This window comes from Gracilinanus agilis, chromosome 6, assembly GCF_016433145.1.
Source record: "Gracilinanus agilis isolate LMUSP501 chromosome 6, AgileGrace, whole genome shotgun sequence".
NCBI classification, from domain to species: Eukaryota; Metazoa; Chordata; class Mammalia; order Didelphimorphia; family Didelphidae; genus Gracilinanus; species Gracilinanus agilis.
In genome coordinates this window covers 163,403,979-163,431,404 of record NC_058135.1, presented here as the reverse complement: position 1 = coordinate 163,431,404, position 27,426 = coordinate 163,403,979, and the positions used below count along the sequence as shown (strand labels likewise).

General features: G+C 38.3%; 1 protein-coding gene across 1 annotated transcript in view; it reads left to right on the top strand.

The window, feature by feature from the left end:
• Positions 1 to 16,634: 16,634 nt before the first annotated feature.
• The window catches only part of KIT (KIT proto-oncogene, receptor tyrosine kinase), a 56,590-nt gene continuing 45,798 nt past the window's right edge, over positions 16,635 to 27,426 (top strand). Inside the window, exon 1 of the mRNA XM_044681728.1 lies at positions 16,635 to 16,844. Within this exon, the coding sequence (XP_044537663.1) occupies positions 16,635 to 16,844 (210 nt within the window). The remainder of the gene's footprint in view (positions 16,845 to 27,426) is intronic.

The window sequence follows — 27,426 nt, the reverse complement described above, 5'->3', positions numbered from 1 at the left end:
CCTATGGGGACGTCAACTGACATGGTGCTGGAAGCTTGCAAACTCATTTTAATACCATTCTGGGTAGAGTATAATTAAGAAGGAAGGGAAATTGGGCTTTGAAGTACATTAATTTTTTTCCCTACAGAACAGCTAATGATTTTTAAAAATTCTCTTTTGGATCATTCATGTTACTACCCAGTGGTTAGCTAGCATGGCTAGCTGGCGATGTCTTTAGTGCCTTGAATGAGTTTCATTCATATACTCAGGGATGATTTGGATCTGCTGCTGGAGAGCTGCGCTGACCTTGATTCTTCTCTCATAGGAGGGATTTGCAGTCTTAAGCAAAATGATAACCCAGTTAGTACGCCTCATCATGAAAAAGAGATTTTAATTATTTTTAGTTTAATTTCTTCGAATGAGTAAAATTCTTATTTTCTCCTCCCCCACTGACGAAAGAAGGGAAAAAAAATCCCTTTGTAACAAATATTCATCCTCAAGTAAAACCGCTGACCACATTGGTCAGAAGATGTCTCATTCTACGTCAGGTGTGTGTCACTGTATTTTATCATCAGTCCTCTAAAATTCAGGCTTTCAATTCTGATGATCAACATTCTTGTGTCTCTTCAAAGTTCTTTGGGTAAGGAATTTTTCAAGATGAAATCTTTGTCTTAAGAACCTTGATACGTGTTCCAACTAGCTGCATTGGGGCTCTTGACCTACAAGTGCCTCTTTTGTCCCAGTGATGTAGCCTCCTGGAGTGCTTTGTTCTTCTGAAAGGTAGAATTCAACTTAATTTGATAAACATTTATTAAGTGCCTACTATGTGCTGGCCACTCTGCTGAAGATACAAATAAGGAAAAAGAGTCCTAAAAGGCAGATTTTTTTTCTCATGCTTGTCAACTCCAGGAGGAGGAAGGGAAAGAGGGGAGAGAGATAACAAGAATCATGTAACTATGGAAAATATTAATAAATAAATATACAATATATTTCTTAAATAATAAATAATTCCACTAAATAAATAATAAAATAATGATTTTAAAATAATAAAAAAGGTTAAAAAATAAAAGGCAGGATTCAATTTAATTCAATCCACATTTATTAAGTGCCTACTATGTGTTGGCACTCTGCTGAAGATACAAATAGGAAAAAAGAACTCTTTCTCCTTCTAAAAGGCAGAATTCATGCTTGTCGACTCTGGGAGGGGGGAGTTAAAAAGGGAGGGAGATAACAAGAATCATGTAGTTATGGAAAAATTAATAGATTTAAAAAAGATTTTTTTAAAAAGGCAGAATTCAATTTAATTCAATCCACATTTATTAAGTGCCTGCTATGTGTGTGGCACTCTGCTAAGTGGTGAGGATACAAATAAGAAAAAGAAATTCAGTCTCTGCCCTCAAGGAGCTTACAGTATAATGGAAGAGGACCCTGAAAAGGGCAAGGGGTGGACCCCAGGAGCTATCCATAACTTGAGCATCTTCTTTCATGGTGTTGAGATCAAACGTTGGTGCTGATGCAAAGTGGAGTGAGCTTGGAAGAATTTGGTCCCAAGGTTGGTCTCAAGGGGGCTGAAAGAGATTGAATGACATTCCTTTAAAGGAAATTTGGGCAATTAGACTCTTGTGGTAACAGATAAATTAATAGCTGCCCTGGACAGGGCAGAGCCTCAAAGAATGGGGAGGAGAGAAGGAAAAAAAGATGCTATTCTTTAAACCACTGAGCACCTGCCCTTCTGTGATGACTAATGAGGGACTCTGACCCAGAAGAGGAAGACAAAGTGAAACACAGATGCGGCTTGTCCTATTCAAGTGCCTCCACGCATCAGGGTGTGGTGGAATTCTCAGGTCAGATGAAAATGCATTTACTTTGCTTTATAAAAGATAGACTTTCTGGACCCTGAGGAATAAATTGGGGGGGCACCTGAAATTGTGAGCCAAGGAGGAGAATCCTCCTTTGGAGAAGCCTGGGATCACGAGTGACCTTAGATAAAAAACATACTCTGTTCTGGAGAACTTCAGGAATAGGAGAGGCAACCTCCAAAAACTTATGTACCCCAAGTTATAAACAAGATAAATTGGAAATAACAAAGTGAGGGGAGACATAGGATTAAGAAGAGGCTTCTTCTAGAGTGTATTAGGAAAGGTTTCTTCTAGAAGTGGGGATTTGGGGCTTGAATGAAGCCAGAGAAATTGGGAGGCAGAAATGAAGGGATTCTATCATGGGGGACAGTCAGTAAAAATGCCCTCAAATGGGAGATGGGGGGGGGTCTTGTTTGAGGAACAGTAAGGAGGCTCTTTCAGCTTCTCCAAACTTAACAATTTTCATTGAGGGTACCATCATCCTCATCCTCCCAGCCACTTAGGTTCTTGTTCATCCTTGAAGTCTCTCTCATTCATCCTCTGTATCTAGGTACTTGTCAAATTCTCTTGATTCTACCCTGCAAAAAACAAAACAAAACAACAACAAAAAAAACCCTCCTTGCTTTATCTAGAAAGCTACCACCACAGTTCACTCTCTCATGACCATTCCTAGACTATTATAATCACTGAATTGCTTTTCTCGACTCAGATCAGGCTCCTCTATCACCCTACCTGGACTTTTTTAGTCCTAACCTCCCCCCCCCCCCCCCCCCCGCCCCCTGTCCCTGGGATTTCTCTTAACCAATAATCCAATCCTCTACAAGTTTCCAAAATAGCCACCCTAAAGCGCAGGTCAAATAACTGGACTTCTTCCTTGCCTAACTTTCAGACTGCTTCTCAGATAAAATACAAACTCTTCTGGTCTTTCTATTTAATGCCTTCCATAATCTGGTTCCTACCTGTCTTTCTAGTCTTCCTTACTTCTCCTGGCTCCATTCACTCTATATTCCAGCCTCCTGGACTTGTAACTGTTGCATGAATTAGGAACTGCATCTCAGCACCTCCTCAGTGGGCTGCTTTCCCATGCTTGCAGTGTCCTTCTTTCTCATCTTTGCTCCTCAGAATCCCAGCCTTCAAGGCTCAGCACAGGTGCTATTTGGTACAGGAACTCTTGCCTAATTTCTCCAAATGGTTGATGCCACATTCATCCTATATTTATTTGTGGGCTTCTCCCCAATCTCTCCTTTCCCTTCTGTATAAGCTCTTTGAGGGCAGAAACTCGTTTTTTTCCCCCCAATATCCCTAGCATAGAGGAAACCTTGAATGAATGTTTTGCCTTGGACAGGAGAGGATTTTAACAGACAGATGTGGAGATTTTGAGTTCCAGGCACTGAATAGATGAAATTAGAATTCGCAAGGAGATCTGCAAGCTGTTTTTTGAGGTTTTTTTTTTAACTTAATATTTAATTCCCAATTATGTGTAAAAACATTTTTTTTACTATTCTTTTAAAACAAATTTGAGTTCCAAATTCTCTTTCCTTCTCCCTCTCCTTCCTTCTCCCAGAGACAGTATTTGATATAAGTTTTACATATAATTAGTTGTAGTTTAGTACTTAAAAATTGACTTTTGTGTGGAGAATTGGAAGGTTTGAAGTCAAAGAAAATAGAATAGGAAAGGTGGACCCATGACATCATAGATTTAGAGATGAGAGGGCCTTTAAAGGCTATTTAGCCCAACAATTTCATTTTACAGATTAAGAAACTGAGGCCCAGAGGTCAGGGACTTGTCCAAAGTCCCTTAGTGGCAGGTCTGGGAACGTGAATGTAGCTCTTTGGCTTTGTATCTGGCGCCATGTTTGAAGCCTGAGTGTATGCAGCACCTTCAAGGACTGTAGGGAGCCACTAGCAGTTTTTGAGCAACATAGAAACATGGCCAGATAGATGCATTAGGAAGGCTAGATGAGGGTTGGATTAGAGAGAGGAGAGACTGGAGATGGATAGAGCAGCTGGGAGACGGTGCAGTAGTCCAGGTGAGTCAGAGTGAGAGTCTGAACTGGAGAGGGTGATAGAATGAGAGAATAATGAAGCAGAGGGAGTTTTATGACTGGTTTCACCAACAGATCTTCAAACAAAAGTGGGACCACAAGAGTTTGAACTAAATAAAAACCTAAGAGATCAATCTACCCATTTTATAATTACGTAACTTGAAGTTTAGGGAGGTGAAGGTCTACACAGTAAAGGTCCACACAATAAGTGGCAAAACCAGTAATTTGGCCCTAGGTCTTCTGTCCAGTGATCTTTCCAACAGATCATCTCCCCACCTTCATCCACATTAGTTTATACTTTATTTTAATCTAGAAGTTCTTGACATTTTTTGTGTCTGAGACTCCTTTGATCAGTCTGGAGAAGTCTATCGATGGACCCTCTTCTCGGAATTTTTGTTTTGCTTTTTAAAGTGTATTTTTTATTCTTTACCAATTACATGTAAAAACAAATTTCCAAACAAGTTAAGTTATATATGATCAAACTCAACTCCCTCCCTCCATCCCCTTTCCCCTGCTGGTGCTAGAATAATGTTTTTAGATTCATAAAACAAAATACATAAGATTCCAAGGAAAGCAATTATCAAAATTAAAAAAAAACAAACAAACACTGCAGATCCCAGGTTTAAAACCTCTCTTCTAACCCATACCTTGGTTTCTTTTAGTAATATCTCTGAGAGGGGGTAGGTGGGTAGCTCAGTGGATTGAGAGTCAGGCCTAGAGAAGGGAGGTCCTAGGTTCAAATCCGGCCTCAGAAACTTCCCAGCTGTGTGACCCTGGGCAAGTCACTTGACTCCCATTGCCCACCCTTACCACTCTTCCACCAAGGAGCCAATACACAGAAGTTAAGGGTTTTTAAAAAAAAAAAGAAGTAATATCTCTGAGATAGTAGAAAAAGAAAGGTTAACACTAAAAGTTAAGAGTACCTTGTTGATTCAAATTGCATCAATTGAATCAGAGAGTATGTGTGTGTACATATATATATATATATATATGGATATATATTTATTTACAAGGCAAAGAAAAAAAGAGTGAATGAAATTATAATTTCTTTGTGTCAATTGATGATCCTAGTGCTTCACAGATATTAAATACATAAAGAAGTAGTTTCAGGGTTCCGTCAACTGTAGATCTCATTGGGAGAAAGAAAAGATTCATCTGAAAACAAAGGCACCTAGAATTTAGAGCTGGCAGGAGGCTCTTGGAGACATCTCTAGCCTAAACCTTTCATTTTATAGATAAGAAAAGAAGGCCTGAATAGTGGTGGAAAAAAAAGGTGAAAGAGATTTATGCATCTCACAACTAACTTGCAAAAGAACTTAGATTCAGCTCTAGATCCACTGACTTCAAATGGATTACTTCAAGATGGCAGGCAGTTCTAATTATAAATGGAGTTGAAGGAAGTGGCTTGATAATAAAGAATACCAAATTGGCTTAAAAGTCTTCAATGCTTCCAAAACTTAATTAAGTTTGTATATTAGACTGAACTGGAAAGGGCCTTAGAGATATTCCCTTTTATTTTATATTTGAGGCAAGGAGGTAGCTCTTGGAGGTAGACTCCAAGGTCACACAGCTGAACAATCTGGATACAGCCCAGACCAGCTCTCTGATGCAAGGCACCATCTTGAAAACTAGATCAGTGGTTTTTGTTATTTAGTCATTTCAGTTGTTTATGGCTCTATTTGGGGTTTTCTTAGCAGAGATGCTGGAGCCGTTTGTCATTTCCTTCTCCAGCTCATTTTACAGATGTGGAAATTGAGGCAAACAGGGTGAAGTGATTTGCCCAGAGGTGCATAGATAGTAAGTGTCTGAGGTCAGATTTGAGCTCAGGACTGGACCTCACCTCCCTTCTCAATCCACTGAACCACCTAGCTTGCTCCCAGCATACTCTAAAAAAGTCATTTATCTGTCATCTATTCATCTATCTATCTATCTATCTATCTATCTATCTATCTATCTACCTACCTACCTACCTACCTACCTACCTACCTACCTACCTACCTACTTATCCATCCATCCATCCATCCATCCATCCATCCATCCATCCATCCATCCATCCATCTGTCCACCCATCCTTCTATCCATCTGTCTATCCATCTATCCATCTATCCATCTATCCATCCATCCATCCATCCATCCATCCATCCATCCATCCATCCATCTATCCATCCANATCCATCCATCCATCCATCCATCCATCCATCCATCCATCCATCCATCCATCTATCCATCCATTCTTCTATGTATCTATCCATCTGTCTATCCATCTATCCATCCATCCATTCATCCATCTATCCACCCATCCTTCTATCTATCCATCCGTCTATCCATCCATCCATTTATTGCCTTTTATAAATAAAATGTTATTTTATTATATACATATTATAAATTATTTATGTTATATGTATAATTAGAGGTTATGCATAGAGATTAATAATGTATGTAATTATGTATATAATTATATAAAATTAATAATTAGAATTTATATATAGAGAGAGGCCCCAGCTTGTCCTTTCTGGGATATTTGTGTATTACTCCCCCAAAAGGGTTGCTTCCTTACCTGAAATCCTCTCTTGGGTCACCTCCATCTTTGGGGGAACCCTCATTCCCACCCCAAGACCATTTTGCTCAAGAGACCTTTCTGGATTCCTCCAGTTGTTACCCTTCGCCCATAGCTTTGTATATATTTTGTGTAACTCCTATGTTTACTTCTCTGTGACCCTGTTGTATGCCCCTAGTAAACTAGAAGCCTTTTGAGGGCAGGGATATTTGACTTTTGCATCCGAAGCCACATAATCAGGTGCATCTTACTGCAGAATTGTCGAGAAGCCCTGAGTTTGAATTCCTCTGCTCCAGATGCTTCCCATCCCTGTGACTTTGGACCTCGGTTTTCCTACCTTAGGATGGGGATAATACTGGTGCTTACTTCAACGAGTTACTGTAAGGAATTCTTTTTGCAGTTTTCAGAGTCATTATTATTATTATTGAAAAATTGTTATTGCTTGACCTAGTCACGGGAAAGGACAGGTGGAACTAGTTGCTCCCCTAAAGGGATTTCAGAATGATTAAGCTGCTGCGGGTATCAGTTTAGAATAATGCTTCTCAAGTTCTGTTAAAGATAATCTTTTCTTGATTTAAAAGTATTGAACCACATGTATGTTTTTAATATTGCCTAACAAGGATAACATCATTACTCAATTAGGTGCTTTTTTCCCTCTCCCTTGGCTTTTGTCAGGGAGAAAAATTTGCATATCTCTAATTATAGTCATTTGATAAAAATCCTGCCAGGGCTTGACATAATATTAATTCAGATTTCCAAAAATACTAAATTTCCTTCCTCAATTGAGTCTCCTCCAACTGGTCATTGATTTAAATTATATAGTAAAAGGCTACAATTTTAGAATGGGCCTTTTTTCCCCCTCTTAGGAATGCCCATTATTCTAAAGCAATACAAGGAAAAAGCAAAGCTTTCTTGAGGAATAGATTGGAAACATTTTTATCTGTGAAATAGAGGATGATAATAGAGTTCTTACAGAAATGATTTATTTTTGTTTTCTACAAAGAGATTGAGAAGAAACAATTTCAAGCCTGTGATGATGATCATTAATGATTTCTTTTTTTGAAAATGGAAGCAGGTTTAACCTGGGTTTGTTTGGTGTTTATTTTGAATGATTGTCACCAAAGAAAATTTTAAGAGAAAAGTGGAAACCTATTAAGCAAATTGACCAGCAAGGGTTCTGATGAATGCAGAAACAAATTTGAATAAGCTCATTTTGTCCATTAGTGTGCTTTTAAACCAATTTAATTGTTTTGCTCCAATTATTTTTTATTTTGTTTATTCAAATGGGGAATGGTCACAAAATGAACTCTGGAAGCTTATTCTCTGGCTAGTAGGTTAGAAAACTGGTGAAAACAAAAACAAATCCATCAGACTAGTTTTAAATAATTTGAGGTTGATATTTGGCAAGTGTTTAAGACACTTGCCAGTGCAGAGAGAGATGTATGGCATTTGTAGCTTTCATGAGTGTGCCTTCTAAGAAAGAAGCATTGATTGTCAGAGTTTTAGGTCATGGGATGTATCTAAGCAGATTTTATTCAGATGTGCTTGAGAAGTTTCATTTGTAATCCAGTGTCACTGATAGAATCTCCGTAGCTGTGGCTGGTGAATGCTGCAAAATTTTACACTTTTGAAAGCTTGGGGAATTGAGAAGTCTGTGCCCGTGTGTGTAGTTGCCAGAGTTTGTCAGGGAGACCCAGTGTTAGGCCAAATTCTAGGTGTAAAAGCCAGGCAGATTTGCTCACTAAAGAAAATCTGTTTTTGCAGGTTTGCATTAACTTTCAGGATACAGAACTCTGGCAAAGTTTGTGGTGTATTCTTGATTATTTCCTCATTAGGCTTCCTGTCAGTAGACAAGGGGCATTCATTGATCAGTGGAGATCTAGAATATTAGATTGATTGGATTATAGATTGAGAGGTAAACTGGACCTTAGAAGAGGTCATGAGTCCATTTTACAAATGACATTTAGAGATGTTAAGTGAATTACCCAAGGAAATGAATACAGATTCAGGTTTAGAACTCAGGGCCCCAATTCCAAATCCAGTACCCTTTTCACTCCATTATAGAGTCTGCTTGTGGTGGACCTGGATTTTAATTGTTTTTAAAACAAAAAACAAAATTGCCCTACCAGATTCTGAGTAGGTGGCTAATAACCTTGATGATAGCAGTTGCATGCAATTTACAATAATTCTGTAATGCATTTTGCAATACAGATGTGTCCATCTGAGTGACCAAACTTGAGACCATTAGGCTTTCCTAAGAATTCTCAACTGAATTTTAGTTCCTTTGACCATTAGAAGGTATGTCGGAATTTTGAAAATTCCAAAAATATAATCTCCCTCTCTGTATAGTTAATAGGATGGTTTCAAGTGGAGAGTGAGAGGAGAGTATCTTGGGGTAAGATGCTTGTCTTCATATGATCCCAACAATGTTTTCTTTGAGTTATCCATTCTTGTTTCACTCCTAGCTTATTGCTTTGTATTAAACATAGCCTTTTCTCCTAAAACTTTGGTTTAAGTATGATTTAACTGCCTAATGTATAATGCTAAAAATTGAATTGTCTTTTGAACGTTGCAAACAATCCCTGGCTCTCTTAATTGGCTTTCTGAATGCTGGCCTCTGAATCTCTCTTTATTGCCCTGGAGAGTTTGTCTTGTTGCCTTATTCTAGCATCTATTTCCTCTTTCTTTTCATCCTCCTGCTGGGACTTCTAGATCTTATAATTTCAATTCTGGGTTTTATTTAACAAAGAGAAAATATTGTACTGAAATATTGAGAATAGGATTGCTGCTTCTATTTGGAAGAACATTTCACAGATTCTACCTAATTTAGAATGGATGGACCTTAAACTTGGCAATTCAGTTTTGCAAACATTTCTTTTTTATTTTTAACGTTTCACTGATGCCTTTCATCTTCACATCACAATCAGTTTAAGGGACCTGCCTTTGGAGAGAGAGGATCTGAATTTGAATCCTGGTTCTGCCAACTTCCCAGCTGGATAATCTTAATTACTTTGGGACTCTTGTTCTCTTGTTATGTGAATGAGATTAGACTAAATGCCCTCTAATGCTAAATCCGTGATCTTATGATCATTTTCCTTCCTTCTCCCCCCACTCCCTCTTTCTCATCCTTTGGACAAATTTTTATTTTTTAAACCTTAATTTTCTATCTTAATATCACTTCTAAGACAGAAGATCAGCAAGGGCTAGGCAATGAGGGTTAAGTGACTTGCTCAGGATCACACAGGTCAGATTAAACCCAAGTCCTCTCACTTCAGGCCTGACAGGTGCTCTCTGTCCACTCTGCTACCTAACTGGACAAATGTTAAATGCTATATGACTTGATTTAAGACTCTGGGACTACACAGATGAAAAAGAAACCACTCCTGCCCTCAAAGAACTTAAATTCTGCTGGAGCTGAGGTGTGGGCAGAAAAGATACAACATATACTCAGAAATGGAAATACAAAGTACATACAAAGTAATTTCAGGAGGGAGGGAAAATTAATGATGGAGGGAAAGGAAAGGAATAGAAAGAGAAATCAGGAAGTTCCTTATGTAGAAGGTGACTCATGGGGGAAAAAAAATACCAAGGTATCTTCATTTAGTTAAATTAAGGGGAAAAGTTTTAAAGTGAAGATCTATCTTCTCTTCCTCCCAACTTCCCTTCTTCCTCCCCCCGCCCCCCCAATTTTCCTTAATGGCCAAGCAAGAAAAGCAAAGCCAATGTTACAAGAATGTATAGACAAGTAAATTCTCACAATGGCATGTTCAAAAATAAGTTGCTCAAGGCTGAGCTCTGTCAGGAAATGGGTATCCTGTTTCATCTTTAGTCTTCTAGCATTGTGGCTGGTCACTGTGTTGATCAGAATTTCTAAGCCTTTCAAAGTCATTTGTCTTTATAGTACAGTAGTTATTGTATCAGAAAATCATTCTTCTAGTTCTCATTTCACTCTGCATCATTCAGTTCAGAGGAATCTTCCAGGGTTTCTTTGAAACCATCCCTTTCATCATAATGCTGCATCCCCTTCCTATGTCACAACTTGTTTAGTCATTTCCCCAGTGGATGGCTAGACCCTCAGTTCCAAATTCTTTGCCCACACCAAAAAAATAAATTAATTAAAAAAGCCAGTATGATTACTTATACAGGACCTTTTCCTTTTCCTTTAGTCTCTTTGGGATATAGATCCAGTAGTGGTATTGCTGGGTCAAAAGGGACTCACCGTTAATAGCTTTTTGGATATAAATTGCTTTCTAGAATGGGCAGACCAGTTCAGAGCTACAGTATAGTAATGTACCTGTTTTCCCACAGTCCTTACATCATCTGTCATTTTCCTTTTTTCTCAACTTTGCCCGTCTAATGGGCATGAGGTGGAATTTCCGTTATTTTAATGTACAATTCTCTAATTATTAGAGATAAAGAGAAAATTTTTTCAGACTGCTATGGAAAATTTAGATTGTTTCCTCAGAAGAATATCTTTTTATATCTCTTGACCATTTATTGGTTGGGGATTATCTTGTCATTTTTATAAGTTTGAATCAATTCTCTATATATTTAAAATATAAAGTTATCAGAGAAATCCATTGCAAAGATTTTTTTCTCCCATTTTCTGCTAATCTTCTAATTTTAGTTGTGTTGATTTTTGTTAATGAAAACTTAATTTTATACAATCAGCATTTTCTATTTCACCTCCTGTGCACCTCTAGTGTTTGCTTCTTGAACTCTTTCCCTTTCCATAGATCTAACAGATTATTTCCTTGTTTGTTTCATTTATTTATGATGTTCCTGTGGGCAGCTTATCTTGCTGAATCATAAGACCTTGGTCTAGACCTAGGGTGGAGGTATGGAAGAAAATGCATTCTAGAAATGATGTGGGGAAAGGTAGAGATGACCAGGAACAACAGCAAGAGACAGAACGAAGAGGAAGGTGGGGGAACAGCTAAATTAAATTAGAAAATGGGTAAAGTAAGACTGCAAAGATGGAAGCAAGATTATGATGGAAGACATCAACCTAAGGATTTATACTAGAGATGATAGTATGGACGTAACACTTATTTTTATTGTACAAACCACATTTTTGTAAGAATAATCATATAAGGCCCAAATCCCCCAATAAAATCCAAGTAAACTAACAAGAAAAGTTGTATGCCTTGATCTGCATCCTGACTCCAATAATTCTTTCTCTGGAGGTGGAGAGCATTCTTTGTCCTAAGTCCCTCAGAATTGTCTTGGATCATTGTATTGCTGAGAGTAGCAAAGTCTCCCACAGTTGATCATCTGTGCCATGATGCTGTTACTATGTACAATGTTTTGGTTCTGCTTATTTCTCTCTGCATCTGTTTATTAGGTTTTCCCAGCTTTTTCTGAAATCATCCTGTTCATCATTCCTTACAGCACAATAGTATTCCATCATTATCACATACCACAATTTGTTCAGCCATTCCCCAATTAATGGACATCTCTAGTTTCAAATTCTTTGCCACCACTAAAATTAATAAATGTTTATTGATTGATTACTAATATATTGATTTGGCAACTGTTTGGAGGCAAGACTGGAGAGGAGAGAGATTGGAAAAGGGAAACCAGTTTTAGGATCTTGAAATAATTGTGGTGAAAGGTAATAAAGAAGGAAACTTCACAATGATTAGAAGAGAAAAAACAAATGAAGAGAAAAATTTTATAACAAATTAACCTAATTTATGAATAATTTCTCAAGTCTATAAAGAACTATGTCAAATTTATAAGACTACAAGCCATTCCTCAACTGGCAAATAGTCAAAGGATATGAACAAGTAGTGTTCAGATGAAGAAACCAAAGCTATCAATAATCAAATGAAAAATGCTCTTAATCTCTCTTGATTAGAGAAATGCAAATTAAAACAAACCTGAAGTACCACATCAAACCTGTCAGATTGACCAATGTGACCGTAAAGGAAATGATAAATGTTGGATGGAATGTGACAAAATTGGGACACTGATGTATTGTTGGAGGAGTTGTAAGTTGATCCAACCATACTGGAGGGCAATTTGGAACTATATCCAAAGGGCTACAAATCTGTGTATACCCTTTGATCCTGAAATGCCACTACTGTGTCTATACCCCAAAGAGATAATAAAAAAGGGGAAAGGACTTATTTGTAGAAAAATATTTAGAGCAGCTCTTTTTGTGGTGGCAAAGAATTGGAAATTGAGGGGATGTCCATTCATTGGAGAACGACTGAACAAATTGTGGTATATGATGGTAATGGAATACTATTGTGCTGTAAGGAATGATGAACAGGATGGTTTCAGGAAGAGCTGAAAGAAAGACCTAAGTGAACTGATTCAGAAGGAAAGGAAAGGAACAGGACCAGACCATTGCATGCAATAATAGCAATATTGTGGAATGATCCACTGTGAAAGACAACTACTCTGAGCAATACAAAGATCCAGACAATTCTCAGGGACAAAGAATTAGATCCACCTCCAGAGAAAGAAGTGCTAGAATCAGAATGCAAATCAAATCATACAACTTTTCACTTTCATTTATTTGGATTTTGGTTCAGATGAGCATTCTCATGCAACAATGAAAATATGGGAATATGTTTACATGCTAATACATGTATAAACCAGTTCAAATTGTCTTTAAATCCTAAAGACTCTTTATTTCTGGCTGGCTTTTTGTGTCTTACTCAAATTCCTTCTTTTTGAGTTAGGACTAATTTGATGACTTCCATTCCTTCTGCCCAAAGTGGGGATGGAAGGGAAAGGGTAAATGTCTCTTAAAGAGAGCCCTTTCATTGTTTTGTTAATGACATTTTTTGTCTTTCCCAGTCTAGGTAATGGATATCCCATAGGAAGATGATAATAATAATAATAATAATACAATAGCTAGCAGTTTCATAGCTCCTTGAAATTTGCAAAGCACTTTATATATGTTAATTCATTTAGTCCTGGGTGCCTGCAACCAGTTTTAAGGGTGCCTTCTCCAACCATTAGCTGTTCCTGCCACCAGGAGTTGGCAACTGATGCCATGATTGCTTAAAGTTGGCACTGGGCTGGATTTTCAGTGGCATTTTGGCTAGTGATCACCATTATATCCCTTGCCATGTTCTTGTGATAGATAGTGTCTGTCTACTGTGATCTGAGACTGTGCCATACGAGGATTCATGGAAAGGATTTGGGGGTGTTTAGCCAAGAGAAGCTTCAGATTTAGGGGCTGCAGAGGGAGAGACATAATAGTGTCTTCAAGTACTCCAAAGATTGTCGTGTACAAGAGGGATTCAATTTGTTTACTTTGGTCCAGATAGAATTAGGAATAATGGGTAGAAATGGCAAAGGAGCAGATTTAGACTTTTCCTGATGATTTCCTAAAGATCAGAGCTATTCCCAAGTGGAAGGAGCTGCTCTGGAGCAGGTAGAGTGACTTTTCTGTCATTGAAGATTTCTCAAGCCAAGACTTCAATGATGACTTTCTTGTTAAAGTTGTATGAACTGGAGATTATTTTGGGGGGGGGGGATGGGATAGATGAAGTGGTTCTTCCAACTCTGAAATTCTGTTATTGTTAAAAGATGCTCCTTGTCCATGTTACCACCATCGTTTGGGACTCACGAAGAGGAAGGGAACGGAAGAAGTTGGGAGCTGAATGAGAGCAAAAGCAATTCCAGACTGGGTGAACTTGGAAGAGCCCTTGTCAAGAATCAGTCTATATAAGTGGCAGACTGGTTTTTGAACCCCCTACCCATAATTCTGCCCCCAAGTCAAACTGGTTGGGGGGAGGGATTTGACTGGGGCCACCACTCGACCTCTTCTCAGCAAAACACCTGTCATACAAAAAGATGGCAACCCCTTCCCTAGTGGAAATTTCCTGTTTTGGATATCATAGGGGGGAAGCAAAAATCAGGATTTGGAAGGGGACGTAGAGTAGCGCTCCTGCCTGACAATAGATGTCCTCATTTTATAGCTGAGAAAATGGGTCCAAGAAGGGGAACTGGCTTTTTGGTCCAAGTCACACAGATAAGTCCAGCTTTCTCCCCATTGTGCCACCCAAGCTGTCATCCGGCTCTCCTCGGAGCAGAGAGAAAGAGTCTGGTCTCTCCAGTGAGGACTGTGGATCAAATTCTGGTGAATTCCGTGTGGTGTTGGGTAAAGTTGTCCTGTTAGCAGACCATCTCTGTATTAACAGTCAATGTTCTCAAAAGTGATTTTTATAAGTTTTGCAGCAAAACTCACCATAAGCAGAATTTCTCTCCCTGCTCCCCAAGTCAAATTTTTTTTGTATTACTAATAATCCCAAAGGAATAAAGTATAATTTTAAAAAAATCATTATATTTAAAACTATCCATGGAGGAACCATCCTCCAGTATTGTTCAGGATCTCACACACAGGGCAATTTCCCAGAATGTTTTTAGCAGTGCCCCTGAAGTTCAGCTGCTTAATCTTTGCACCTTCCCCACAAGACTAAAATTTGAATTCTGGAATTCAGCTTACATATGATCTCTGTGTAACAGGCATCACACGTATAAACTGCCTTCTGGGAACTTGTTTCAGATTTGGAATTTTTTTGAGGCAGGGGAGAGAGAGAGAGAGAACAAGAACGAATGAATGGGAAGCCAGAAATCCCAGAGTGGAATCCAGTGGAATCTAGCTGCTACCTGGTGGGTGTCTTTGGCCATCTCTGGACCTCACCAGACCTCTTTGCCTCTCGGTTTACTACTGTAAAATGAAGCCTTTGGAATGGATGACCTCTAGGGGACTCCTTCAATTCTAAATTGGTCCATACAATGCCAAAACTTGAGTAAAGGAGCTTATTTTATTTCATTTTGGGGTCTTTAACACTAAGAATCTTCTCTGTGCATATAGACCTTGGCTCCTAAGTGTATTGCCTTATTTAATTGTTGAAATAACCTGGGAAATGAAGCAGGCACAGCGGATAAAGCAGCATCCCCTTCCACTAGCTGGGCTTGCTATAGTGGGGTTTGGCGGCATAGTTGAGAAGAATGTGGGGGTGAGAGTAGCTGCTTACAACTTAAGAAAATACCTTTTCTTCTCTAACCTCCCCCAATCAGACAAGCTCCTCTGCTTTCCTTTATGTTTTCCTTGTGAAACAGCTGCATTATTACTGCAAAAACTGTGTCATTTTGAAAATGACATAGAATGGGAAAAATGTACTGTCTGCCCAAAAAATAAGAGATAGGGAAAATAACTATTTTCCTAATCTGTCAGGCCCATTTAAGGCCTGGAGTTTTGAAGGGTTTTCACCATTAAAATGTACTGGCTTGACCATTAAGGTGGAAGATAACACAGATAAGTACCCAAGCTAAATATAAATTCTAGCAGCTATTTTTGCAGGGAAGTCAAGAGAGTCTTTATTTATTTTGGGGAAGGATGGGAGCCACTGAAGGTTTTCTGGTCATTTCCAAAATGCCAATCATCATAGGTCCTGAAATAAAAGTGAGCTTTAAAAGTTGTCTTTTATTTATTGGTTTTAGTAAGTACTTAGAATATAGAGGTTTTAAGCTTTAAGTGGCAAACTCATGACCCAAATCAGATTAAGATGTAATCAGCAAATGTTTAACAACAGCAACAAAAATACAATAAAACATAGAATTAATTTGTGGTTTTCTAGGTCAATTTGCAGCTTACAGGCAGTCTTATGTAAGCTTTAGCAGCCCTATTTTTTTTAAAAAACCCATGCCTTCTGTCCTAGAATCAATACCAAGTATTGGCTCCAAGGCAGAAGAGTGGTAAGGGTAGGCAATGGGGGTCAAGTGACTTGCCCAGGGTCACACAGCTGGGAAGTGTCTGAGGCCGGATTTGAACCTAGGACCTCCCATCTCTAGGCCTGGCTCTCAATCCACTGAGCTGCCCCTCCTTGAACTCACTGAGCTACCCTGCTGCCCCCTCTATTTAGTTTTGATATCCTTGCTGCAAGATAAATCCAAATATTTTGATGTCAGTAAACAAAATTTGAATTGGACAATTTAATATGGAGGGATGGGGAGGAGTGCTCGAGTTTTCAGTGTTTAGGAAAGTTCTTTTGTCTTTACAATCCAAGAAATTTCAGGCCCCTGAGTCCTAGAGAATCCACATTTTGCCTTTGCTTCAGATTCTCTATTTTCCTCTGAGAGAAAACAGACCTGGTGGTCGGTTAATTTACAAATGCTCTTCTCCTCCCATGATTTGCTTCCCAATGAGTGCCACATGTGCTCTGGAAAATGCCAGCAAGAAAGCAGTTTATGTTCACTGGGTCCGATTGCAGGATCTTGCCGAAATCCATCTGTTCCTGGAAAGAAGCAGCCAAAGAGATGCTCTACGAGGCACGCAGGCTTCGGGGACCTAATGAGAACAGGCACCTCCATAAATGGGCCTCTTGTTTGTGTTTCTGGGTCTGGACAAAATTGGTGTCACCCCTTTTGTGTCAGGAGGTAACCCCGCCACAGCCTTCCCCACAGCTGTTCTGTAGGTACCTTAAATGGGTTTTTAACTTCCCTTGGAGAAATAGGCAAGGGAATTAACATTTAAAGAGAAGTCAGGAACCTATTATCCTGTCAGCTTCCCAGAAGGAGAGGACTTTGTTCAATAAACCTCAGAACCCAGAGTCCTCCTTTTTTATCATCCTATTTTGATTTCAAAAGGAGCTTTCCAGATACTTAAAAAAACAACCCACAAAAATATAAATATTTACAGTTGTAGCCCCAGGGGGACTATTGGAAGAAAAAAAACATAGAAAGGAGGAAACTTGCATTTCCAAGTCCAGGGATGGATACATGCTGCCACATTGAGATTCTGCCATGGCATTCAAGTGAATTTTATTTCCTGATTATAAATACACCTTTTCTGCAACTCCAAAGACTTGCTTCATAATGTCAGTGAAAGTTTTCTCACCCTATCTTCCTCTGAGATCAGAACTTTGAAAGGGGAAGTCCTACTTCCTTTTAAACACTGGCTCTTTTCCCCTCTTTTCTCCATTTCTCCCCCTCCCCTCTCCTTTTTAAGTAGGTTCCATGCTAGACAAGGAGCCTCTGAAATTCTAAGGAAACTCATCCCACAAGTGATACCTATGCAGCCAGAAGACACACAAAAAAATAAGCTTTTCATCTTTCAACTGTGATTTTGAACTGCATCTTCCCTTATGTAGCAACCTTCATAGAAACTGATCTTTAATTATTTATTTTTTATTTAAGTATTTTCTCATGGTTGCATGATTCATGTGTTTCTCTCCCCTTTTCCTTCCGTCTTCCCAGAGCTGACAAGTAATTCCCCTGAGTTACACATGTGTTATCACTCAATACCTATTTCCATATTATTCATTTTTGCAATAATCTTTTAAATGCCAAAAACCCTCATCCAATACCCATATAAACAAGTGAAAAAAATCAAACGTTTTCCTTCTGTGTAGAAACTGATTTTTAAATCTCGCTTGCATTGTTTTTCAGTTGCCCTGTTAAAGAAGTCACTCCTTGCTTGAGAGGCAAGAGATCATCCTTCCAGGTTTTGGGGTACCCGAACACCCTCATCATGAGTCTTTCTGGCCAAAGGGAGGAGATGAAAGGCCTTGTTGGTAGTTTGCCAGTCAGAACCCTAGTTCAGAGTAGGGTGTCACAATTCAATTAGAAATAAATACATTTGCACTTTCTATAAACAACTGAAAGGATTTCTTTCAAAGTTTAGGCTGTGATGGGCTTGCTGAGCCATTATAAAACATCTGTCCCCAAAGCAGGCTCTAGTTAAAGTTTTTGTATCCATCCACTCTTGAATTTGAGCAGAGAAGATGTAATTAAAGTGTAACAATCATATCTGGCAAAGCACAAGCACTTAAGTGCCTATTCTGTACTGGAGACAGACAAAAATTCGAGTTCCTGCCCTCTGGAAGCTTAATTTTTATTGGGGGATACAAAGTAAGTTCTTGTAAGATAAAAGCAAAGTAGTTTTTATGGGAAACTAGGTAGATTTTAGGAAGCAGAGGGGAGAAGATGGAACAAGGCTTATGCAAAGGCCATGAGTTGAAAGATGGGTAGCCTGGGTGGCATGACACATCCTGCCCATCCTTGTGTTCTTGCATTGGAGGTGACTCATTCAGTTTCCTAAGCCATTCCCCAACCATTGGGTATCTACTGGGTTTCTCATTTTTTTCTCTGACAAATGGGTTGCTCTGAACATTCTGGCTTTGTTTTTATCATTCACTACCTTGGCAGGTGCCTAAAGTGAAATTCCTGGATCAAAGGGTGCAGGCATTTAATTTTTTTCTTTATTCCAATTTATGTAATTTCAAAATGTTTTGGCCATTATTTTATGCTCCGCCTCTAGCGCATGTGTCTGTCTTTCTACAGTCCATCCCCCGGAGAGCTTACATTCTGTAAGATGAGAACACTGAGGCCAGAGAATTTAAAGGAACTTGTCCAGAATGACACCATTCTTAAGTGGCAGTAGCAGGATCAGAGTCCCTGAGTGGTTTAATGCTTCTCTCTTTCTCGAATAATCATGAATCTTGCAGTCTAGCAATTAAGAAGCAAGGCAACAAGCTTTTATTATGTGCTTGCTAGGTGTTGTCGAAACAAAGACAAAAATTTAAACAGATTTCCCTGTTGTGATCCCTCTACATGGGCCCCCAAAGGGTTTTATGTATAGATTTCATGGGGAAGAATGACATTTCTTTCTCAACTAAAGATCAGTGATTTAAAAACATTATTTTGAGGAGAGATCCATACGCTTCCCTCAGACACGAAAAGGGAGGGTGTTTGATAAAAATCCTCTGGAAATCATATCTTAATCTATAATTATTTATTAAATAATAATTAAAAAAAACAGACCAGAGAAAGAAAAGGCACCAGCAATCATATCTTAATCTATGATTATTAAATAATAAAAAAGCAGACCAGAGAAAGAAAAGGCACCATCTTCTCTTAGCAGCCTCCTCTGCCCTTGATTCCAAGGCAAGGAGATCCTACTTCCCCTCCCCAACTCTAACTGGTGCTCTTTATGATGTCCCTTTCATGAGTCCCTCTGATTTGGAGGACTTTTACCTCCTATTGTTTATTTTTGAAAGTGAATAATCTTATAAAACCCAAACCCCAAATCATAAACCCAAATAAACAATTGTATGCTTTCCTCTGCATTCTGACTCCAGCAATTCTATCTCTGGGGGTAGATAGCATAGAACTCTCACCCAGGTCCAGACAAGAGGTGGGTTTTCTGGATGCCAGCAGTCACCACTCACTTGGTCTTTAAGAATGACTCGCACATTGTAGTGGCAAAAAACTAGAAAATGAGGGGATGACCCTTGATTGGTGAATGGCTGAACAAATTGTGGTATCTGTTGGGGATGGAATACTATTGTGCTCAAAGGAATAAAGAACTGGAGGGATTCCATGTGAAATGGAAAGACCTCCAGGAATTGATGCAGAGTGAAAGGAGCAGAGCCAGAAGAACATTGTACACAGAGACTGATACACTGTGGTAAAATCTAATGTAACAGACTTCTGTACTAGCAGCAATGCAATGACCCAGGACAATTCTGAGGGACTTTTGAGAAAGAACATCATCCACATCCAGAGAAAGAACTGTGGGAATAGAAACATAAAAGAAAAACAACTTCTTGATCACATGGTTCGATGGGGATATGATTGGGGATGTAGACTATAAGTAATCACCCTAGTGCAAATATTAATAATATGTAAATAGATCTCGATCAATGATACATGTAAAACCCAGTGGAATTGCTCGTTGGCTATGGGAGGAGGGTGGGAATAGGGGAGGGAAAGAAAATGAATCATGTAACCATGGAAAAATTTTCTTAATTTTTTATTCTGAATTAATAAAATTCTTTTTTTAACATTTATTAATAATCATTTTTAACATGGTTACATGATTCATGCTCCTACTTTCCCCTTCACCCCCCGCTCTCCCCCCACCCATGGCCGACGCACATTTCCATTGGTTTTGTCATGTGTCCTTGATCAAGACCTATTTCCAAATTGTTGGTGGTTGCATTGGTGTGGTAGTTTCGAGTCCACACCCTCAATCATGTCCACCCCGACCCATGCGTTCAAGCAGTTGTATAAAATTCTTAAATAAAATAATAAATAAAAAGTAAATTCTTAATCAATAAAAAATTAAATTAAATTAAATTTAAAAAAAAAAGAATGACTCTCATATCTCCTAGCATGGTAGATCAGAAGATGGATGATTCCATCCATCATTTCAGAGATACTGTTCAGAGGTCCAGAAGTTTTTGTTTTTGTTTTTTTTTTTTTACTTTAAATTCAAAAGATTTCCTCTGAGAGCCAAAAAAGGGTACAGATTAATGTTAAATTTTCCACAAGGATCCACGACACAAAAAAAGCCTTTGAGAACTTTTGAGGAAAAAGGCTGTTCATTGCTTAAATGTCTCACTTTTATATTTATGTGCCTAGGACCTAGTTAGTGCCCTCCACATAGTAGATTGTCCTTAATAAATGCTTCTTAGATTGGATCATTCCTTTAAATTTTTGTTTACCAAGGAATAATGTATGGTGGATGGTCCATTTTCTGCTTCCTTCCACCATTTCAGTCTACAAACCCATTGGTTGGGGAATGACCTATTGAGCCCCAGCCATGGGCAGAATGTGTCTTATCTGCTTCACATACATTGGCTCCATAGGATGCTCATCTTTCATCTTCATGAAGTCTATCTTTTATAATCTTTTAAGTTCTCCCATAGTTTTGTAGCGAGAAGGCATTCGCCAAGCATCGAACAGCTGAGGTGTGATTTCATAAAGTTTAGAAGGCAATGATGGAACAGCAGCATGCTAAAAATGGCGCCCGGGCTCTGAGATCAGAGAACCAGATAGTCTTTCTTGCCTGGTAAATTGATGCAAACACCCTTGCCGTGATTCTATTTGGATAACCTTGGTTCTCTGATTCGTGTTTGCTTTGGTATGCATGGGAAACAGTATTGAATAAAGAAGTGGTTTTTTTTCTTATATGGAAAAAAAAATGAATGACTCCATAAATAAGATTAAGAAGAAAGTGAGATAGCATCGGTCTAACAGCTTCCATTTATTACTGGCCTCATCTCATGAGCTTGTGTGCGTTTTAATGATCTTGTGTTGGAACCAGATAAGGACTTTAATCTGTATAATGAAGGTTCTGTCATATGCTATTTTGCCCAGAAATTCCATTTTTGCAGCAGCGTGGAATTCAGAACTGCTTAGGCATAGCAGAACTATCCAACCAACCCCTTCGGATTATAGGAATATTAGCTCGAGTTTCTGCATTACAGCTTTGCAAAACTTCCTTCAAAAGATGCCTGAGTTAGATAGTCAAAGTATTATGAAGAGCCTACCCTGGGCTGATTAGGGGATGGGGATACCCATGCGCAAATGAGACAAATTCTTATTTTCTAGGTGTTTATAGTCTATAATTTAGCCCCCACTATGGGCAGAGAGCTCTGTCCTAGGTGCTGGGTTACAAAGATGATATAGAAACTGTTCTGTCTTAGAAGGACCTCACTGTCAAGAAGGGAGAAACTTGTACATGTAGAAGTCAATAGAAAAAAATAAATAAAATAAGTACAGAATGATTTCTGGAGTATGCTAGGGGGAAGTAGTATTAGAGACTTGGAGAAGGGGGGTGTCAAGAAAGACTTTGTAAAGGAGTGTGAGCTGAGCCTGAAAGAGAAGCAGAGATTTTAAGAGGATGAGATTTGGACTGAGATCATTCCAGGTATGGGGGATGGTTTTACCAGGGCATGGAAAGCTTAGGAAATGGAATTCCAAAGTTGAGGAACAGGAAATAGGATCACTAGAGACCTCGGCTTAGGTTAAATGATTCACACAGCTAGTAAATGTCTGAGGTTGGATTTGAACTCAGGTTTTCCTGACTCCAGGACCCAACCACTTAACCATCTTGCTGCCCTTAGAATCTTAAGGCAAATTTGGATTATTTATGACCTTTTTTGTTGTGGACCCTTTTACTGATAGGCTTTCCCCCCCTTCAAATTAGTAAATCAAAATAAAAATTTTTTTCTTTAAAACAGGAAATTTGGGAATATTTTAAAATCAATACTATGTATTAGTTCCAAGACAGAAGAACAGTAAGAATATAACACTAGACAATGGGGTTTAATTGACTTGTCCAGGATCCTACATCTAGGAAGGGTCTGAGACCAATTTTGAACCCAGGACCTCCTGTCTCTAGGCTTGACTCTCCATCCACTGAGTCATCTAGCTGCCCTCTAACTTTTAGGTTTTTAAAGATGGCGGACAAGTGATTTGGAATGAACCAGGGCTCATAAACTTCTCATTGCTTCTATTTCCTGGGGCATTCATTGGTTTTTAGAAACTCAAGAGTTGTCATTAATCTGTAAGAAATTTTCCAACTTGATTTTTGTTTCATCCCTCTGGGAATATAAAGTATAGCCCAAATTTCACATAGTACACATATGCCTTTTATTTTGTGCTGTGGCAGAAAGGCGACAGTATGGGAACTGAAAGGTAGGTGAACTAGAGACCTTAAAACATGAAGCTGGTTCCCTTAGTTACCCTAACGAATCTAATTCAGTTCTTCTTTCTTCACTTCTCCAAATGACAAGAGTTGCTTCTATGTAGGTTTTTTTCTCATTATTATACATCATTCCTTCTCCATATAAACTGTTTCTCTATTTAAATTGGGTGCTTGTAGAATACTTGCTTTTACTGGGATGAAAATATTTTTTAAGTGGAAAGTTTGAATTGAGGTATTGTGAAAAAAAAAACAACAAGAAGATACCATGTAGTTTAGCAAATTGAACCCACCACCTTGGCTAACCCCAACATGGCTAATTATTCAGTGGTGGCATTTATCCAAAGAATCAACTTTAAGCTGTCTGCTTAACCTGGAGAAAGCCCAATTCCTACTCTTTTTATGTTAAACCAGAGTTGACTGGGTACCTTCTTGGGTCCTCCCTGTTAGACACAACAAAGGAACAAAAACAAATGCTAGGAACTCTGCTTTCAAGGGACATACCTCATTGGGATCAGTTGATCATCAGGCTTTGTGTTTGAAAAATACAATATTCATACAAAAATAAATAAATGTGGAAATAAGTTTTGAGTGATAATACATGTATAACCCAGTGGAATTCAACTCTGGGAGTGGGGAAGGAAGAGGGGAGAGAGACAACATGAATCATGTAACCATGGGGAAAAAACCAAATAAATAGGAAAAAAAGGGAAAAAAAGAAAAATGCAATATTCAACTACTCCCGTGAAGAAATTTGTAATTTAGTATAGAAGGGAGATAGCAAAGAAAGAATTTAGTGATAAGATAAAAATGTTAAAACATACTTTAGTTTTTAATTGTCACCCTTAAACATCTATTCATTTGCCTATTTGCTCATTTATTTATTTGTTGATTGATTTGATCTAGAATATTTTTCCATGGTTATATGATTCATGTTCCTTCTCTCCCCACCTCCTTCCCCCCTCCCATAGCTAATGAGCAATTCCACTGGGTTTTACATGTATCATTGTTCAAAACCTATTTCCATATTAAAATATTCCTAAAGTTTGTTTCAAGATCAATATCCTTTCAGATCTTACCAAACTCCTATTTTAGCCTCATTTTCTCATGTACATAAAAGTATTATGTGCAAAAAAAAAAAAGAATTAAGTGAAACAGGACAACCCAGAACAAAAAATGAGATTATCAAACAAAAAAACTGAGGGAGGAATCTGTTAAAAGGAAGGAAAAACATTTTGTTGAACTTTAATAAATTGGTATCATTGATTTGATTCTGAGCTTGTTTGTTGCCCTTTAAAGTTGTCTTCATTTATGTAGTTATTGTGAGCCTTCTTGTGGTTCTGCTTTTTTCACTATTAAAAGAAGCGGGGAAAAAACAAATAAAAGTTGAAGATCAGAGAGAGTGACTGAGCTCCCTGGGATGGGTAGAGGTCCTTCTGCTATATGCAGGTCACTTTTCCATCAAACCATATTTGCTAGACCCTTGTTTCAAGTTTCACAGATTTCATTGCTGTATATTTCATTAAATCCGAGGTCCAAAGGGAGCCTTGGAGAACTTTAGCAGGACATGTTGGGGATATGTGAGATCTAAGAGCTGCCCTGCATCTTTAAAAGGGCTCCATTAATCAATACCTTAGAAAGCTTCATATGAATCACATCGGTTAGCATGGATAATTGAGAATTGACTCTAGATGATTTATTTTCCCAAACAAAACCAGTGATTTTAATTGCCGGTGTGAGAACTAACTGCCAGGAAGATCACCTTTTTATTCTGTAGTGGTCTCTAAGCAGGTTTCATCATGTAGTCCTTCTAGGTTTTCATTTTCTTTCTAGTCCAGCAGTTTCAAGTGCCTATGATTATTCATGGAATATTCATATTATTCTGGTGATAGGTCACCAATAATAATAAGCAGCTAGCATTTAGAGGCCTTTCCTCTCTGCCCTTTCTCATTATTTATTCATTAAACAAGGATTTTTGGAGCACCTGCTATCTGGGATGGATCACTGTCCTCACACTGGGGTCCCCGGCGTAGGGTGACCCCTGGTTTTTGCCTTTGGGTAGCTTGCAGCTGATAAGATGAGGCACAGGTGCTGTAGTCCAGTAGCAAAGATTAGCCGAGTGAGAGCGTTGATTAAGTGCTAAATGAATCCTATGGATAGTGAGCGTGGAAGAGTCTGGACCATAAGGAGTTGGGGACAGGGGGTGGGGGGAGAGGGAGAGGAGACTACTGCCCTGGAGCGGTGGTTGGAAGGAAAGGTTCAAAGATGGAATAATTCCTCATCTGAGCCTTGAAGATAGGATTGGTATAGGTGTGAAGGGCATTTGTTGCTGGTTGGAAAAATTAAAAAAATATATATGGCGGTGTGGGAATGAGCATAGTGAGTGGACCACTTGTCAAAGATGCTTATTGGAGAGTACCATGAGATGATACCATAGAACTATGTCACAGGGTCATGTATGTGGAACTGGAAGAGATTGGGAAATCATCTAGGTCAGCTTCATTATTTTATAACTAAAGAAACAGTCCAGGCAGAGGAAAGTCACTTTGATAAGGTGAAATAGAGTTTAGGAAGCAGATCTGGGATTCCAGCCCAGGACCTTGTGAGAGTTGTTTTTTTTGTTTGTTTGTTTGTTTTTTTGTAGGTCAATACCTCTTTGATCAATTTGGAAAAAATAGATTGCCACCAGATGGAAGAAGCCCTTGAATAGTGAGACTAACTGAACAGGAGTTTTATCCTGAAATGGGATGGGGACAAAGAAAATTTTTCATCAGGGTAGTGACATAAAATTGGAAAATTAATTTTGTGGCAATGTTCAGGATGGGTTGGGGGTGGGAGAAGGTACCATTTTTGTAAGGAATGGGGCAGGAAAACCAGCCAGAAAGTAGCCTAGGCACGAGGTGGACTCTGGATTGGGGTAGTAGACTTAGATTTGGAAAGGAAGATAGAGCAATAATAGACTTGTAGGGAGTATTGACTGGATGGGGAAGCGGGGGAAGTGACTGGGAAAATAATTGATGGCAGCCCCCATTAATGAAAGGATGATGTTGAGTTTTCTGTCAGATGTGCTAACTTTTTGATTTGAGGCTTCTCAGTAACAGGCACATTTACCTGACTGAATCTTAATGTATTTATGTACTTTTAAGTGTCTCTCAGCAAAGAGGTAATTGAATTACCTGGGATATATAGCAGCTCAAGCTATTAGAAGAGTCCCCATATTGAATTTAGCCCAATCCATTTCAATGGCCATGTTCTCCATATAAGGTAGTAATTTTTTTTCTAAAGAGGAAAGGATAAATTGAATTATTGTTTTTTTATTTACTATCTGCCTTTATTTTCCTCAGTACCTTGTGATTTTCTAAATAGAATCCCAGTAGCTCTGTTTAGGTATTTTGGCTATCAAATTTAGATGGTGTCTAACTTTAGTACATAATGTGCTATCTATTGGTGCTTCTGAATGACTTTTTTTTTCTTTTTGTGTTTTGTTGATTCTTTTTAAAAAAATTTTTGCCGCTTTCCAGTGACATTTATAGTTTATATTTTGTGGCTTTCTTTTTCTATTTTTATTGTTTGTGTTTTATATTTTCGTAGCTCTCCCCATCCTCTGGTAAAACTCATTTCTTTATAACAAGAGCATACTGATCTATTTCTTTAAAAGTATGCCCCAATCTACTCCTGTGTCATTTGCTTCTCTACCAAGAGCCTGGGAGACCATGCTTCATTCAGATTGGCTCCTTTTTCTGAAGTCATAATTAATTGTAATTCTGGTGTTATTCAATGTTGTTTTTGCTTTCCTTTATATCAGTTTTGCTTACTTCATTCCATGTCTGAATATGCTATTTCTGGGAATATTTTTTATTTGCATTTTGCTTCAGATCTTAGAATTAGGATTTGATGTTGCACTTGAAAGTTTACCTAGGATGATGCAAGCTGGATACATACTGGCAGCTCTTCTCCTCCCCCCAATATTCAGGTTTGATTGGTTACCTTTCTACCTGGCATGGTACTACTCCTCTCTACCCCCTCATTCTTTTCTACCTTCAAGCATGGATCAATCTATCTCTGTGTAAAACAAGGATTACAATGCTGTGTCATCTACACTATTAGAGTAGTTTATTGTTATTTTGCCATCTCTGGTTAATAATTAACCCCCAATATAATAAATAATAAAGTATAGTTAATATAACTAATATATTAACATATTATATTAATACATTGTTCTATTAATACATTGATATTATATAGAAATATTATATAATTGATAGATATTCTGTGTGAATATTATATAAATATATTTTATTACATTATTATATTTGTTATATAATATTATTATAAAAATTGATATAAATACTAATAATATGTTGATAATAACAACACCAATATCCAGGTACCCAGATATCTCAGACCCCCAAGCTGCCAAAATGAGTACTCTTCCTCTTCCTTTCCCTCCTCCCTTATCTCCACTTAGATGAGGATCATTCTATTGAAATGGGGGGACCACCAGACCTTCTTTTCGGCTTAGTCACT